The 16,958-nt window shown below is 40.0% G+C and overlaps 1 protein-coding gene across 1 annotated transcript; it reads left to right on the forward strand.

The window, feature by feature from the left end:
- The first annotated feature begins 8,622 nt into the window (after positions 1-8,622).
- On the forward strand, positions 8,623-16,222 carry LOC106605254 (fucolectin). Its single transcript, XM_045718464.1, has 5 exons — positions 8,623-8,725; positions 14,113-14,183; positions 14,416-14,567; positions 14,744-15,032; positions 15,783-16,222. The coding sequence occupies exons 1-5, from the start codon at positions 8,663-8,665 to the stop codon at positions 15,931-15,933; spliced, it is 726 nt and encodes a 241-aa protein (XP_045574420.1). The 5' UTR covers positions 8,623-8,662; the 3' UTR covers positions 15,934-16,222.
- The last annotated feature ends 736 nt before the right edge of the window (positions 16,223-16,958 follow it).

Consider the following 16,958-nt stretch of genomic DNA (forward strand, 5'->3'; position numbering starts at 1 on the left):
TGATCTGTAAGCTGCTCTGATAGCTGATGCTTAAAGATAGTGAGGGAGATATGAGTCTCCAGCTTCAGTGATTTTTGTAATTCGTTCCAGTTATTGGCAGCAGAGAACTGGAAGGAAAGGCGGCCAAAGGAGGAATTGGCTTTGGGGGTGACCAGTGAAATATACCTGCTGGAGCGCGTTCTACGGGTGGGTGCTGCTATGATGACCAGTGAGCTGAGATAAGGCGGGGCTTTACCTAGCAAGGACTTATAGATGACGGGGAGCCAGTGGATTTGGCGACGAATATGAAGCGATGTCACGTTCTGACCTGTAAAGGTGTTATTTGTTAGTGTTTAGTTTGGTCAGGACGTGGCAGGGGGTATTTGTTTTATGTGGTTCAGGGTGGTTGTGTGTATGTGTCCATGTAGAGAGGGGTATTTGATTTATTAGTCCAGGGTTTTGGTTATTGTTCTATGTTAGTTTATTTCTATGTTCTGTCTAGTCATTTGTATTTCTATGTTTAGTTAATTGGTGTTGGGGCCTTCAGTTGGAGGCAGCTGTCTATCGTTGCCTCTGATTGAAGGTCCTATAATTAGAGGTGTGTTTGTATTGTGGTTTGTGGGTAGTTGTATTCTGATTTGTGTTCTTCACATGACAGAACTGTTAGTGCCGTTTTCGTAATTGTATACGTGTTTCATTTTGTTTCACCTTCTTCAATATAAAAAAGATGAGTATACACTTCCCTGTTGTGTCTTGGTCCTCCACACACGACACCCGTTACAAGCGAGGGCCAGCCAACGAGAGCATACAGGTCGCAGTGGTTGGTAGTATATGGGGCTTTGCTGACGAAACGGATGGCACTGTGATAGACTGCATCCAATTTTCCGAGTAGAGTGTTGGAAGCTATTTTGTAAATGACATCGCCGAAGTCAAGAATCGGTAGGATAGTCAGTTTTACGAGGGGATGTTTGGCAGCATGAGTGAAGGATGCTTTGTTGCGAAATAGGAAGCCAATTATAGATTTCGTTTTGGATTGGAGATGCTTAATATGAGTCTGGAAGGAGAGTTTACTGTCTAACCAGACACCTAGGTATTTGTAGTTGTCCACATATTCTAAGTCAGAACCGTCCAGAGTAGCGATGCTAGGTGGGTGGGCAGATGCGGGTAGCGATTGGTTGAAGAGCATGCATTTAGTTTTACTTGCATTTAAGAGAAGTTGGAGGCCACGGAAGGAGAGTTGCATGGCATTGAAGCTCGTCTGGAGTTTGGTTAACACAGTGTCCAAAGAAGGGCCAGGAGCATACAGAATGGTGTCGTCTGCGTAGAGGTGGATCAGAGAATCACCAGCCACAAGAGCGACATCATTGATGTATACAGAGAAAAGAGTCGGCCCGAGAATTGAACCCTGTGGCACCCCCATAGAGACTGGCAGAGGTCCGGACAACTGGCCCTCCCATTTGACACACTGCACTCTATCAGAGTCGAAAGCCTTGGCCAGGTCAATGGATACGGCTGCACAGTATTGTCTTTTGTCGATGTCGATTATGATATCGTTTAGGACCCTGAGCGTGGCTGAGGTGCACCCATGACCAGCTCAGAAACCAGATTGCATAGCGGAGAAGGTACGGTGGGATTCGAAATGGTCGGTGATCTGTTTGTTAACTTGGCTTTCGAAGACCTTAGAAAGGCAGGGTAGGATAGATATAGGTCTGTAACAGTTTGGGTCTAGAGTGTCTCCCCCTTTGAAGAAGGGGATGACCGCGGCAGCTTTCCAATCTTTGGGGATCTCAGACGATACGAAAGAGAGGTTGAACAGGCTAGTAATAGGGGTTGCAACAATTGCGGTGGACAATGTTAGAAAGAGAGGGTCCAGATTGTCTAGCCCAGCTGATTTGTAGGGGTCCAGATTTTGCAGCTCTTTCAGAACATCAGCTATCTGGATTTGGGTGAAGGAGAAATGGGGGAGGCTTGGGCAAGTTGCTGTGGGGGGTGCTGAGCTGTTGACCAGGGTAGGGGTAGCCAGGTAGAAAGCAAGGCCAGCCGTAGAAAAATGCTTATTGAAATTCTCGATAATCATAGATTTATCAGTGGTGACAGTGTTTCCTAGCCTCAGTGCAGTGGGCAGCTGGGAGGAGGTGCTCTTATTCTCCATGGACTTTACAGTGTCCCAGAATGTTTTGGAGTTTGTGCTACAGGATGCAAATTTCTGTTTGAAAAAGCTAGCCTTAGCTTTCCTAACTGCCTGTTTATATTGGTTCCTAACTTCCCTGAAAAGTTGCATATCGCGGGGGCTATTCGATGCTAATGCAGTACGCCACAGGATGTTTTTGTGCTGATCAAGGGCAGTCAGTTCTGGAGTGAATCATATCTGTTCCTGGTTCTACATTTTTTGAATGGGGCATGCTTATTTAAGATGGTGAGGAAAGCACTTTTAAAGAATAACCAGGCATCCTCTACTGACAGAATGAGATCAATATCCTTCCAGGATACCCGGGCCAGGTCGATTAGAAAGGCCTGCCCGCTGAAGTGTTTTAGGGAGCGTTTGACTGTGATGAGGGGTGGTCGTTTGACCGCGGCCCATTATGGACGCTGGCAATGAGGCATTGATCGCTGAGATCCTGGTTGAAGACAGCAGAGGTGTATTTAGAGGACAGGTTGGTCAGGATGATATCTATGAGGGTTCCCAAGTTTACGGATTGTACCTGGTAGGTTCCATGATCATTTGGGTGAGATTGAGGGCATCTAGCTTCGATTGTAGGACGGCCTGGGTGTTAAGCACACCCTTGTTTAGGTCACCTAACAGTACAAACTCTGAAGATAAATGGTAAACTCTGAAGATAAATTAATTCACATATGGTGTCCAGGGCGCATCTGGGGGCTGAGGGGTGTCTGTAACAAGCGGCAACAGTGAAAGACTTATTTCTGGAAAGGTGGATTTTTAAAAGTAAAAGCTCGAACTGTTTTGGCACAGACCTGGAGAGCATGACAGAACTCTGCAGGCTGTCTCTGCAGTAGATTGCAACTCCACCCCCTTTGGCAGTTCTGTCTTGGCTGAAAATGTATACACACATATAGAGGCATTTTTCAGCTGTGATTTTACCACTCAGAATCCAGAATGGATATGACAATGGGGCCAGCACAGGAGGTAATACACCCTTACAACAATCTACTTTTTGATCTTCTTGACTTCTTATCTGGTAAACTGCTACTGTGTGTCAAGAAAAGAGCCCCAATTAGGGGTTAGTGTACTCCAGTAAAAAAGGGCTGGTTTACATTTAGATTAAAAACTATTGCCCTGTGTCCCCGTTCATAGGGGCATGAGATACTAGTCATTGGTAGAATTGAGTTGGCACTTTATTGGCCCAAACACCCACAGACCCACAAGGTTGAGGTTACTCATGGACAGTAATTAGTAATAAAAAATGTTTTGCATTGATGCATTGTGTTTTCTAACTGTCCAAAAATAGGATCCAAAGTGTTAGGAAATATTTGTTCCCATAAATACAAAGGAGGATGTCTCTCCTCATACCTCTGGCACTTTAGTCAGACTGCCAGACTGTGCACCACAGAGCCAATCAGGAGAGAATACATACAGGTCAAGGGTGCCAATTGAAAGTCAAGTGGTGTGTCTGTGCCTTTTGGATTACTCTCTCTTTACAGAGAACCCCTGTGGTTCAAGTCAAGAGCTACCCTTCCCCTTTCAGTCTGCTCTGCGCATGTCTAAAAGTGACAGAGCCAGCAGCCAAGAGAGTTTTTCACAGTATGTCATAAAAAAGTATTACACTTATGAATGTATGTAAAATGCTAATGTGAATTAGATCCAGTACATTGGAATAACTAAGACCTGAATTTGAATGCAGCGTGTTCCGATTCCTCCTTCTCTTTCTGTCCAGCAGGGTCAACCAAAAACACTTGGCCTGATGGTTCATGAAGATACTGGGGAAGCAATATAGAAATGTATTGATCCCTTAAATGGTTTTACTATTAAATGACCCATATCACAACCCTCATACCTCTTCACAAAAATGTACCTAAATCAATTTTGGAAAAAGGATTTTACTCACAAAAGACGTAGGAATTAATTTTTCCAGTTAGAAATAGTAGGCCATGCATCAAATAACTATTTTCATCAGAAAAACGAACCCTCAAATGGAATATTGCATTTTGTAAGTTGTCTGCAGGTGGCTTGTGAATGCACTCAAATATCAAGTCTACCAGGTTATGTAAACTGCGTTCTAATACTCAAAGTAGAAGGATTTGTCTTAATGTACAGGATATGAAAGGTGATGCTATGAAAAGGATTCTTTCACGTTATCAAGCTCACTCTGACTGACAAATCACTGCCTATTACTGTGATTAAAAAGAGCATATGAAACATTGTTTTTCATGAGGCCTACCAGTGCGCCTTCCTTTAAGCACCTCTGTTTGAACACCTGTCCTGTCCTTGATCCATCCCACATACAGCCATTTGCGGATCTTTTCAGTGTCCATGTGAAAGATAGTTATTGCGAGGCTGGAACATTTGTTGACTTAAATAAAAAAATGTAACACCCATGTAAAATGAAGGCCTGCAAAGCATAAAGATTTAAGTCCAATAGCGTGAGATGAAAGTAGACAAACATCAGAGTGTGCGATATGAAGGTATAGTCAGTGGACATTCTGAACCTTGTTTGAGGTCAGTAGGTCACATGACCAAGGAGCTATTGCAATTCAACATTTTGAAAAATTCATGTAAAACCATGTGAGATGAAAATGGACAAACTAAAGGGTGTGCAATATAGAAGGGTAGTCAGTGGACATTCTGAACCTTGTTTGAAGTCACTAGGTCACATGACCAAGGAGCTATTTAAATGTAACCTTTTGAGAAATTCATGTAAAACCATGTGAGATGAAAATGGACAAACTAAAGGGTGTGCAATATAGAAGGGTAGTCAGTGGACATTCCGAACCTTGTTTGAAGTCACTAGGTCACATGACCAAGGAGCTATTGAAATTTAACCTTTTGAGAAATTCATGTAAAACCATGTGAGATGAAAATGTACAAACTAAATGGTGTGCAATGTGTAGAGCCACTGAGTGGACATTCTGAACCTTGTCTGAAGTCACCAGGTCACATGACCAATGAGCTTTGTTTACACTCCCTAACTAATTCAACTTGGAATACAATATGCTGCTCACATTTCCACATGTTTATTAGCTTTGGAAAGCGAATTAATGTCCAAATCGTGGATATCAGACCTTTGCAATGTTGTGCGCAATTTCTTCAACATTATGACACTTTTTTGGATTCTGTGGCTCAAATGGTTTGAAAGCTATTGAGTTTTGAAAGCGCGAATATCCGTTGAATATCCAACTTCAACTGTCTTTACCTCGGTGCATTAAATAAGCTTTTAATTTGACTCGTCAAATAGCACAATTCTATTATAGAATGTTGTGTGTGCTGAATTTGCATGTGCAAGCCAAACGCCACTACTACGATCAGTAGCACTGTCAAAGCTGTACAAAAAAAGTTTGCAAACAAGCACACACCGGCCACGAACGATGTGTTTACAATACCGCGTTGGTGAAAATAGACCAAATTATTAGGGTGAGGCACATGGGCTACTAACAGCTCACCACACAACATACACTTAGTATTACTTTCTTAGCTACAGTATACATATCTACATTACAAGGGTTGGATTTGCACTAAAACATTTAATGTCAGCATAAGGCATTTACAAAATCTAGTAAAATTATTAGCCTCATATACATTTTCTACTGGTATCATTTTTAAATTGAGGACATATAGCTAGCTGAACAATATCTAAGCAATGTGTGAGTTAAGCTATTCTCTGCTTCAGATGCACATTGCAACTGCCCATAAGGCTAATGCCATCATACTGAAGGCCAGTGGTTCCCAACTCCAGTCCTTATGTATCCCCAATAGTACAGTTTTATTGTAACCCCGGACAAACACACCTGATTCATCTTGTCAACTAGTCATCAGGCCCTCAATCAGTTATGTTTATACGGGGCTACAACAAAAATGTGTGCCGTTGGGGGTACTCAAGGACTGGAGTTGGGAAACTCTGCTGTAGTCCTATGGCTGCATTGGCGTTGCACGCCATTATCAGCTTCAAAATGGGTTCACATAGCTGATATCCTGAAAAAATGGTGACAATCAAATAATGCTAATTGGAGAGATTATGACTGAACAAAAAGGTAATGTTCACTTGAGAATACAACACAGAAACAGAAAAAATTTAGATAGATTCCCTTCCCCTATTTATTGCACGATTGTGATCTTTGATTAATCAACATCAACACTAGTTCACCTTGAATAATAGTTAAGTTAACAATTAAAACAAGTTTAAAACCACACTATTTTATATCATTTCAAAGTGTACAAGGAAGCTAACTAATCTGTAAAGGTTACATTTAAATATGTGAAGTGGTATAAGAGAGCATGTAATGTTAAGTACACTAAGTATAACAGTTTCCTTGTTGCTATGCTTGTCCTTTGCCCTCAGTCCTCCGTTGTTTTTCTGCAAATGCTTCCTGTTGTTGTATCACACATCATCCCATACATTTGATCACGTACTGTAAAACTCCATAAACTGGAATCACGTTTCAGTTATTTATCTTGAATGTTATTGCACCTTATCTGTTCTGAAAAATACCATGCATGTTTTGTGTGAAAAAACAAAGCAATAAACGTCTCACTCTCTTTGAACTGGTATCTGACTGGTGTATACAGCCGCTAGTGAAAGTCTACACACCCCTTGCAGCCTTCACATTTTGCTGCGTTAAATTACATCTAAAAATGGATTAAACTTTATTTTTTTCCCCTCTACCGATCTACATAACTTGCTCCACATTTTCAAAGTGAAAGAAAAATTATAGAACATTTTCCAAATTGATCAAAAATGAAGATGCGTTTATTGTGTATGTCTTCACACCCCAGAGTTAACACTTGGTGGAAGCACCTTTGGCAGCCATTACAGTTGTGAATAATTTTGAATAAGATTCTACCAACCTCTTAAGGCAACATACTGTATATTCACTATATTTGTCAAAATTGCTCAAGCTCAGGAAATTTGGTTGGGAATCATTGAACAGATCATTGAACAGATTCACAGAACAGACTTATAAAACTCTGTCAAGTGGAGGTTAATGAGTATCTCGCCCCAACTGGTAAGGATAACCCCCATCACTTATAATTCCAATTTAGTATTGTTGGAGTAAGGAATAATAAAGGTAATTATTAACTAATTCAGAGCAATCATCTCTTCGACCGACTCATTAAAATGTGTAACCACAATTAGGTTGTTTCTCACAACTCTTTTTGTACTATCTTGTGCCGAAAGAACGTGGCTTTATGAGGAAAGTCACCAAGTCATCAATGTGGGAATTTTATGATGCTCAAAACACCATTAATGGGAACCTTGACAGTGATTTGGCACATGGATCCTGCCATGACCTTAAACCCCTGGTGGCGATTGGACCTGTTTAATAACTACAAAGTGTTCCCCATGACCAACAGAAAGAACATTCATTATTACAGCAGACTCAATGGAGCTGAGATCCGCATCATAGATACCCTGGATGACAACCATGACAACAACAATCCCAGGTGAACTATGGGACTATGAGTCCATAATAATGACATAACCTCAGATTGACTGTTTTACGCTTCTCTGTACAAATAGACTTTTAGATTTACTACATCTAGAAATGTGTACCATTTGTAAACATTATTGAATGGTTCACTGTATGTTTATTAAACATGTCACTTACTGCTGCTGCTGTTCTAAATCTTGTTTCTGTGTTATCCTGCAGGTGTGCTGTGCTCTCCTCTATCCCAGCTTCCAGTGTAACGGGATGAGGGGTCGAAACATCAACGTGGTCATTCCAGGAAGAAGTGAACACCTGACCCTGTGTGAGGTGGAGGTCTATGGGTCACCACTGGACTGACAAATCCAGAGCATTTATTCCCATAACTTAATCTGAAGCACAGGATACAATTTTCTGGGCTCAACATACTTAGATCATTTATATTGTAGGTAACATTCTTTCTGTAAGATATTTTGACAGGAATATTACGGGCTATGTCTTTTTTATTCTCAAAACCAAGTAATTTAGTTAAGTCACATGCGCACCCACATGCACACGTACTCACACATGCACACACATATACACACACACTTGGTGATGTATAAGAGTGTGGATTGCAATTGCACCAGGACCGTAGATGTAAGGAAACATTGAACTAATTTAATAATTGATCACTTAAATTTGGACACCTACCACAAATCTAAATTAATTTAGTCATCAACTGCAGTAAAATATCTGATGTGGAGTATACATGGAGTATACAAGTATACATGCAGTATGTTGCCTGGTTCCTGTAAATGCTCTTGAGATTCTATGTGTAGTAATGTTAACTACTCTGTTACATGTTTAACATGTGTAGATGTTTCCTGTTATTCCTTTCCATATCACTATATCCTGATCATTCAATTATACTGTATAGCTCCATAAATTGGAATCACGTTTTAGCTATTTATCTCCAAGATTACTCAGCCTTATCTATTCTGATAATAGCACGTGCTACAAATGTACATGTAGAAAACAAAGATCACATGGTCATTAACTTGGTGACTGGTGTATAAATAACTGTTAGATTCAGCTTAGTCTACAGATGCTTTACCTACATCAACATCACATCAACATCAACAGTAACTTCATTATTTTGAGTGTGAAGGTAAGAGGATATGACAATCTAATAGTATTTGGAATTGCTTTATATTCTATTTGTCACGTCCTGACCAGTAAAAGGGGTTATTTGTTATTGTAGTTTGGTCAGGGCGTGGCAGGGGGTGTTTTTCTGTGTGTTTTGGGCATTCTATGTCCTTTTTTCTATGTGTTTGTATTTCTTTGTCTTGGCCTGGTATGGCTCTCAATCAGGGACAGCTGTACATCGTTGTCGCTGATTGGGAGCCATACTTAGGTAGCCTGTTTTCCTTTGGGTTTTGTGGGTGGTTATTTTCTGTTTAGTCATTTGTTACCTGACAGAACTGTTTGGCTGTTGTCTTTTGTTTATTTGTTAAGTGTTCTCTTTTTCCATTAAATTACAAAGATGAGCACTAACCACACTGCGCCTTGGTCTACTCCATTCAACAGCCGTTACACTATTCTATTTTCTGTCTTACTACAACCTTATATCAACCATTGATTTACATAACAGTTATGGCATGATAACAATGTAATAATTCAGCAGTGAATGGTATTGTAGATTTAATCAAACCTGACATTAATATTTTTTTTGTGGTATTGTATTTTACACAACTTAACTACTTACAGTTGAAGTCGGAAGTTTACATACACCTTAGCCAAATGCATTTAAACTCAGTTTTTCACAATTCCTGACATATCATCCTAGTAAACATTTCCTGTTTTAGGTCAGTTAGGATCACCACTTTATTTTAAGAATGTGAAATGTAAGAATAATAGTGAGAATAATTTATTTCAGCTTTTATTTCTTTCATCACATTCCCAGTGGGTCAGAAGTTTACATTCAATTATTATTTGGTAGCATTGCCTTTAAATTGTTTAACTTGGGTCAAATGTTTCGGGTAGCCTTCCACAAGCTTTGCACAATAAATTGGGTGAATGTTGGCCCATTCCTCCTGACAGAGCTGGTGTAACTGAGTCAGGTTTGTAGGCCTCCTTGCTTGCACACGCTTTTCAGTTCCGCGCACAAATTTTCTATAGGATTGAGGTCAGGGCTTTGTGATTGCCACTCCAATACCCTGACTTTGTTGTCCTTAAGCCATTTTGCCACAACTTTGGAAGTATGCTTGGGGTCATTGTCCATTTGGAAGACCCATTTGCGACCAAGCATTAACTTCCTGACTGTCTTGTTGCTTCAATATATCCACATAATTTTCCTACCTCATGATGCCATCTATTTTGTGAAGTGCACTAGTCCCTCCTGCAGCAAAGCACCCCCACAACAAGATGCTGCCACCCATGCTTAACGTTTGGGATGGTGTTCTTCGGCTTGCAAGCCTCCCCCTTTTTCCTCCAAACATAATGATTGTCATTATGGTCAAACAGTTCTATTTTTGTTTCATCAGACCAGAGGACATTTCTCAAAGTACAATCTTTGTCCCCATGTGCAGTAGCAAACCGTAATCTTTTTTTATGGCGGTTTTGGAGCAGTGGCTTCTTCCTTGCTGAGTGGCCTCAGGTTATGTCGATATAGGACTCGTTTTACTGTGGATAAGATACTTTGGTACCTGTTTCCTCCAGCATCTTCAGAAGGTCCTTTGCTGTTTTGGGATTAATTCGCACTTTTCGCACCAAAGTACGTTCATCTCTAACGCGTTTCCTTCCTGAGCGTTATGACAGCTGCGTAGTCCCATGGTGTTGATACTTGCGTACTATTGTTTGTACAGATGAACGTGTTACCTTCAGGCATTTGGAAATTGCTCCCAAGGATGAACCAGAGTTGTGGAGGTATACAATTTGTTTTTTGAGGTCTTGGCTGAGTTCTTTTGAGTTTCTCATGGTGTCAAGCAAAGAGGCACTGAGTTTGAAGGTAGGCCTTGAACACATCCACAGGTACACCTCCAATTGACTCAAATAATGTCAATTAGCCTATCAGAAGCTTCTAAATCCATGACATCATTTTCTGGAATTTTCTAAGCAGTTTAAAGGCACCGTCAACTTAGTGTATGTAAACTTCTGATCCACTGGGATTGTGATACAGTGAATTATAAGTTAAATAATCTGTCTGTAAACAATTGTTGGAAAAATTACTTGTGTCATGCACAAAGTAGATGTCCTAACCGACTTGCCAAAACTATAGTTTGTTAACCTGTTAGGGCTAGGGGGCAGTATTGACACGGCTGGATAAAAAACATACCCGATTTAATCTGGTTACCACTCCTACCCAGTAACTAGAATATGCATATACTTATTACATATGCATAGAAAACACCCTAAAGTTTCTAAAACTGTTTGAATGGTGTCTGTGAGTATAACAGAACTCAAATGGCAGGTCAAAACCTGAGAGATTCCTTTACAGGAAGTGGCCTGTCTGACCATTTCTTGAACTTCTTTTCCATCTCTATCTTTTACTAAGGATCTCTGCTCTAACGTGACACTTCCTACGTCATCCATAGGCGCTCAGAGCCCGGGAAAAACCTGAATGTCTTCATCCCAGCCCCAGGCTGAAACACATTATCGCCTTTCTCAAGTGGCCGATCAAGGGACTCTGGGCTTAGGCGCGTGACCTGACCGCCCCCGTCTTTGTGATTTTTTCCTCTGTTTGCCGAAAAGGAGATTCCCGGTCGGAATATTATCGCTTTTCTACGAGAAAAATGGCATAAAAATTGATTTTAAACAGCGGTTGACATGCTTCGAAGTACGGTAATGGAATATTTAGAATTTTTTTGTCACGAATTGCGCCATGCGCACGACCCTTCTTTACCATTTCGGATAGTGTCTGGAACGCACGAACAAAACGCCGCTATTCGGATATAACGATGGATTATTTTGGACCAAACCAACATTTGTTATTGAAGTAGCAGTCCTGGGAGTGCATTCTGACGAAGACAACAAAAGGTAATCAAACTTTTATAATAGTAAATATGATTATGGTGAGTGCTAAACTTGCCGGGTGTCTAAATAGCTAGCCCGTGATGCCTGGGCTATGTACTTAGAATATTGCAAAATGTGCTTTCACCAAAAAGCTATTTTAAAATCGGACATATCGAGTGCATAGAGGAGGTCTGTATCTATAATTCTTAAAATAATTGTTATGCTTTTTGTGAACGTTTATCGTGAGTAATTTAGTAAAATGTTAGCGAATTCCCCGGAAGTTTGCGGGGGTATGCTAGTTCTGAACGTCACATGTTAATGTAAAAAGCTGGTTTTTGATATAAATATGAACTTGATTGAACAAAACATGCATGTATTGTATAACATAATGTCCTAGGGTTGTCATCTGATGAAGATCATCAAAGGTTAGTGTTGCATTTAGCTGTCTTCTGGGTTTTTGTGACATTGTATGCTAGCTTGAAAAATGGGTGTCTGATTATTTCTGGCTTGGTACTCTGCTGACATAATCTAATGTTTTGCTTTCGTTGTAAAGCCTTTTTGAAATCGGACAGTGTGGTTAGATTAACGAGAGTCTTGTCTTTAAATAGCTGTAAAATAGTCATATGTTTGAGAAATTGAAGTAATAGGATTTTTAAGGTTTTGAAAATCGCGCCACAGGCTTCAAGTGGCTGTTACGTAGGTGGGACGAATTCGTCCCGCCTAGCCCATAGAGGTTAACAAGAAATTTGTGGAGTGGTTGAAAAACGAGTTTTAATGACTCCAACCTAAATGTATGTAAACTTCCGGCTTCAACTGTATCTGTGAGGAAAGTCTATTTGCTCTTTTGTTTTATTATACATACCTACAAAAATATAAAACAGGGAGCACTTCTTTGTAAAGAATATAAATGGTATCAAAGAACAAATGTAGGCTTATGCTGGTGTAATATGGGTCTGTTTATATGTTACTGCAATGTGAGCCATGTGTTTGAGCCCAACCTGGTCTCAGAACATTTCGTATTATTGTGTATGTAAATCCAAGAACTTCCATTTAGTTCACTTGGTTTGTTTTAACTTGTGGATGTCCATGACCCATTTCGTATGATATGTTACGAATTACAATTCAAATTATTTGTTATGAATTTGCCAAACCCATGATATTTTAGAAATTTGCAAAAGGTAATATATATTATGAATTTGCAAACTGTACTACATGTTACAAATTTCAAAACGTAATTACAAATTTCAAAACGCACTATATATTACGAATTTCCTAACCTTATATGTTATGAATTCCAGCTAGGTTGCTAGGTGGCTAACGTTAGCTAGCTGGCTAACGTTAGCTAGGTTAGGGGTTAGGGGTTAGAGTTAAGGTTAGGGTTAAGTTTTGGAGTTAGATTAAAGGGTTAATGTTAGGGCTAGGGGAAGGGTTAGTTGAAGGGTCACATATTTAAATTACTGTGCTATGTCTAGTCTATGAGAACAGGCTGCTGAGCAATGTTGTACCACCGAATACAGCCAGGTCACCCGTGATACAAGTCAGTATTCAACGTTTTATTTATTGAATTTTATTTAACCTTTATTTAACTAGGCAAGTCAATTAAGAGCAAATTCTTATTTACAATGACAGCCTACCAAAAAGCAAAAGGCCCCCTTTGGGGACGAGGGCTGGGATTAAAAATAAAAACATAAAATAACAATATAAGACAAAAAACACATCACGACAAGAGAGACAACACAACACTACATTAAGAGAGACCTATAACAACAACATAGCATGGCAGCAACACATGACAACACAGCATGGTAGGAACACAACATGACAACAACATGGTAGCAACACAACATGGCAGAAGCACAACATGGTACCAGCACAAAACATGGTACAAACATTATTGGGCACAGACAACAACACAAAGGGCAAGAAGGTAGAGACAACAATACATCACACAAAGCAGCTACAACTGTCAGTAAGAGTGTCCATGATCAAGTCTTTGAATGAAGTACAGGCACATTGCAGATTCAGACAACGTTCATCCATGTCTAAGGACATCAGGAGATAATGTGGAAACCGACCACTAGGAGCAGCAGTGAGCGCTGTTACCTTCAATTAGCGTTCAGTTTTGCTTGGGAAAGGTGGGTAGAGACCGCAGATAGGCATAAGCATCTGCCTCTAATTGGCCAAAGGTTGCAAGTTCAAATCCAGTGAGAGAAAGCTGTTTTTGAGCTTTATGTGTGAAGTCTATCCCAAACCTTAACCCTTACTTGAACCATTCTGAGTTAATGACTAACCTTAAGATTTTGGAGTTAATGCCTAAACTTTACCCTACCCTTAAAAATTCTGAGTTAATGCCTAAATTTTGCCTTAAAACACTTCAAAATGTTACGTTTGCAACAACTTAAAAAGGTGATGTTTGAGAAACATGGATGAACGTCTAATTCTGACGTGAGACTGTGAAACTTAGTTGTCTGAATCTGCAATGTGCCTGTACCTCTGTCTATCATGCCACAGTATCGGTACTTTGGCTTTTTCTTTCCACTCCAGGAGGATGAGACAGGACATGTTCTTCCTTTTGCTGACTCTCCTAGTAACACCATCTGGTGCCATTGTTCCAAGTAAACACTTCCTTTTGTTGTTATCTCTAGATATATGATGCCCTTTAGATTGGCAGGTCTTTTTGTCATTTAGAAAATTATAACCACACGTTATTCCCTTACGGGATAATGGCATTCACAACACACTGTAAGATCACAAATACTTTACATTTTTTTAAATAAAATATTATTGCGATTGTATGTAAAACTCACTCTCACTCATTCTCTCTCATTCTCTCTCACTCTCTTCTAGAGCTGGGGTGATTTCCTCCATTCCAGCAGGTAGATCTCTCACTCTGAGTTGGAACAAAGGTATTGAAGGACGTTATGTGGCTGTGGTTCTACCAAAGACAAGCACTCTAGTACTCTGCGAAGTGGAGGTTTATGGGTACCTCGCCCCAACTGGTAAGGATAAGTAAGACTATCACTCTTATAGGTTATTATTATAATTACAAGTAATCAATATTCAGAGCATTTGTTTAACATCTACTTGAAAATATAGCAACGATTGGTAACATTTGCCTGGTGGCACCTATAGCCATGCTGAAATCCCTACAACTCTTTTGCCCCGTTCTATCCAGGAAAGAATGTGGCTCTACGGGGAAAAGCCACCCAGTCGTCATTGCATGGGTTTGGGTTTGCTTACAATGCCATTGATGGGAACCGTGACAGTGCTATGGAACATGGCTCCTGCACTCACACTTCTGGTGACCTCAACCCCTGGTGGCGATTGGACCTGCTTAATATCTACAAAGTGTTCTCCATCACCATCACCAACAGAAAGAATCTTTCTTATTCCAGCAGACTGAATGGTGCTGAGATCCGTATCGGAGACTCCTTAGAAGACAACAATGGCAACAACAATCCCAGGTAAATCTCGGAAACCCAGAACTAAAATCTTGCGTACAGTAATTGCGTCAGATGCTCAATTAGGTTTTGAGAGGAGGTTTATGGAAAATATTCTGGTGAGACTAGCAAAGGCTCCATCGCCCTGATCGGAAAGCCTCAGCCTAGTCCCCCCACTTCTGAAAACCTTTAGCTTGAAATAATGTTTTGAAATCATCGCTTGAAATCCCCCCACCACCTTAACCCAACCACCTTAACCCAACCACCTTAACCCAACCACCTTAACCCAATCACCTTAACCCAATCACCTTAACCCAACCACCTTAACCCAATCACCTTAACCCAACCCCTTAACCCAACCACCTTAACCCAATCACCTTAACCCAATCACCTTAACCCAACCACCTTAACCCAACCCTAATACGTCCAAATAAACAGTGACAGAAAACCAAAGCAGCGGATATACCGTTGCTCGTTAGTTGTCGTATCCTGGACTCTTATGACAGACATTACAATACCTTATGTTACGTAGTCTGTTCGCGAGAGATTAATCCCAGGTGAACTATGCGACTATCAGTCCATACTAACGATATAACCTCGGACTGTTTTACGTTACTCTGTGCACACTGACTTTTAGATTTACTACATCAAGTAATGTGTACAATTTTCAATATCATTGACATGGCTCGCTGTACATCCACAAGGGGCTGTGTAAGATGTGGCACTTACTGTTTGTTACTGCTGTACTAAATCCGTTTCTGTTTCATCCTGCAGGTGTGCTGTGATCTCCTCTATTCCAGCGGGTTTTTCCAGCACCTTCCAGTGTAATGGAATGGAGGGTCGATATGTCAACGTGGTCATTCCAGGAAGGAAGGAGTACCTGACCCTGTGTGAGGTGGAGGTCTATGGGTCACCACTGGACTGACAGATCCAGAGCACCTATTACCAATCATGTAATCTAGAACACAGGACACACTGTTTTGTGGGCTTAATATACTTAGATATCTTATATGTAGGTAACATTCTCTCTATAAGGAAAAGCCATGTTTAAATTCATTAACAGTTTAGCTTTTTAATTTCACATGGTAAATATGGTTATATTGAGTACATTCACTTAGATCTGTTTTATTGAAACTGTACATACTGTAACGGCTCCTAACATTGTACCGTATTGTGTGTTAATGTATTTGGAGAAGATAAAGTGTAACACAACACCTACGTTTCAGAATCATTTCTTAATGTCATCTAGAAAGCAATGATCAAATACATTTTGATAGGAATATTATGGCCTGTGTTATGTCTATTCACGTGGGTTTCATAACAACGTCAGATGGGAATCAATTCAACCATTTATCTAGAATGTGCACATCTCATACAATGCAATACCCATGATACTCTGTGCATACAATTATGGAAAGTTTGAGCTACAAAAGGTACAACCATCATTTATAACAATGTCTTTAAGAATTCTCAAAACCAAGTTGTTGCTGCACATGCTCACGCACACTTACACACACGCACTTGGTTATGTCACATTGGCCCACAGACGTAAGGAAACTTGCATGTATTGAACCTTATCTATGCTGATAACACAACGTGTGGCACATTTTACATGTAGAAAACAATAAACAGCTCAAGATGAATGACTTGTTGACTGGTGTATAAATACCTGTGTAAGATACAGCTTAGTTTACAGAACCACATCAACATTAACAGTGGTGGAAAAACTACCCAACATTCATACAGTACTTGATTAAAAGTAAAGATACCTTAATAGAAAATGACTCAAGTAAAAGTGAAAGTCACCCAGTAAAATAATTGAGTAAAAGTCTAAAAGTATTTAGTTTAAATATACTTAAGTATCAAAAGTAAAATTAAAAGTGTAAATCATTTCAAATTCCTTATATTAAGCAAACCGGCACCATTTTTTTAGGTGTGTTTTTTTTTTAA

This window comes from Salmo salar, chromosome 05, assembly GCF_965601325.2.
Source record: "Salmo salar chromosome 05, fSalSal1, whole genome shotgun sequence".
Classification (NCBI taxonomy): domain Eukaryota; kingdom Metazoa; phylum Chordata; class Actinopteri; order Salmoniformes; family Salmonidae; genus Salmo; species Salmo salar.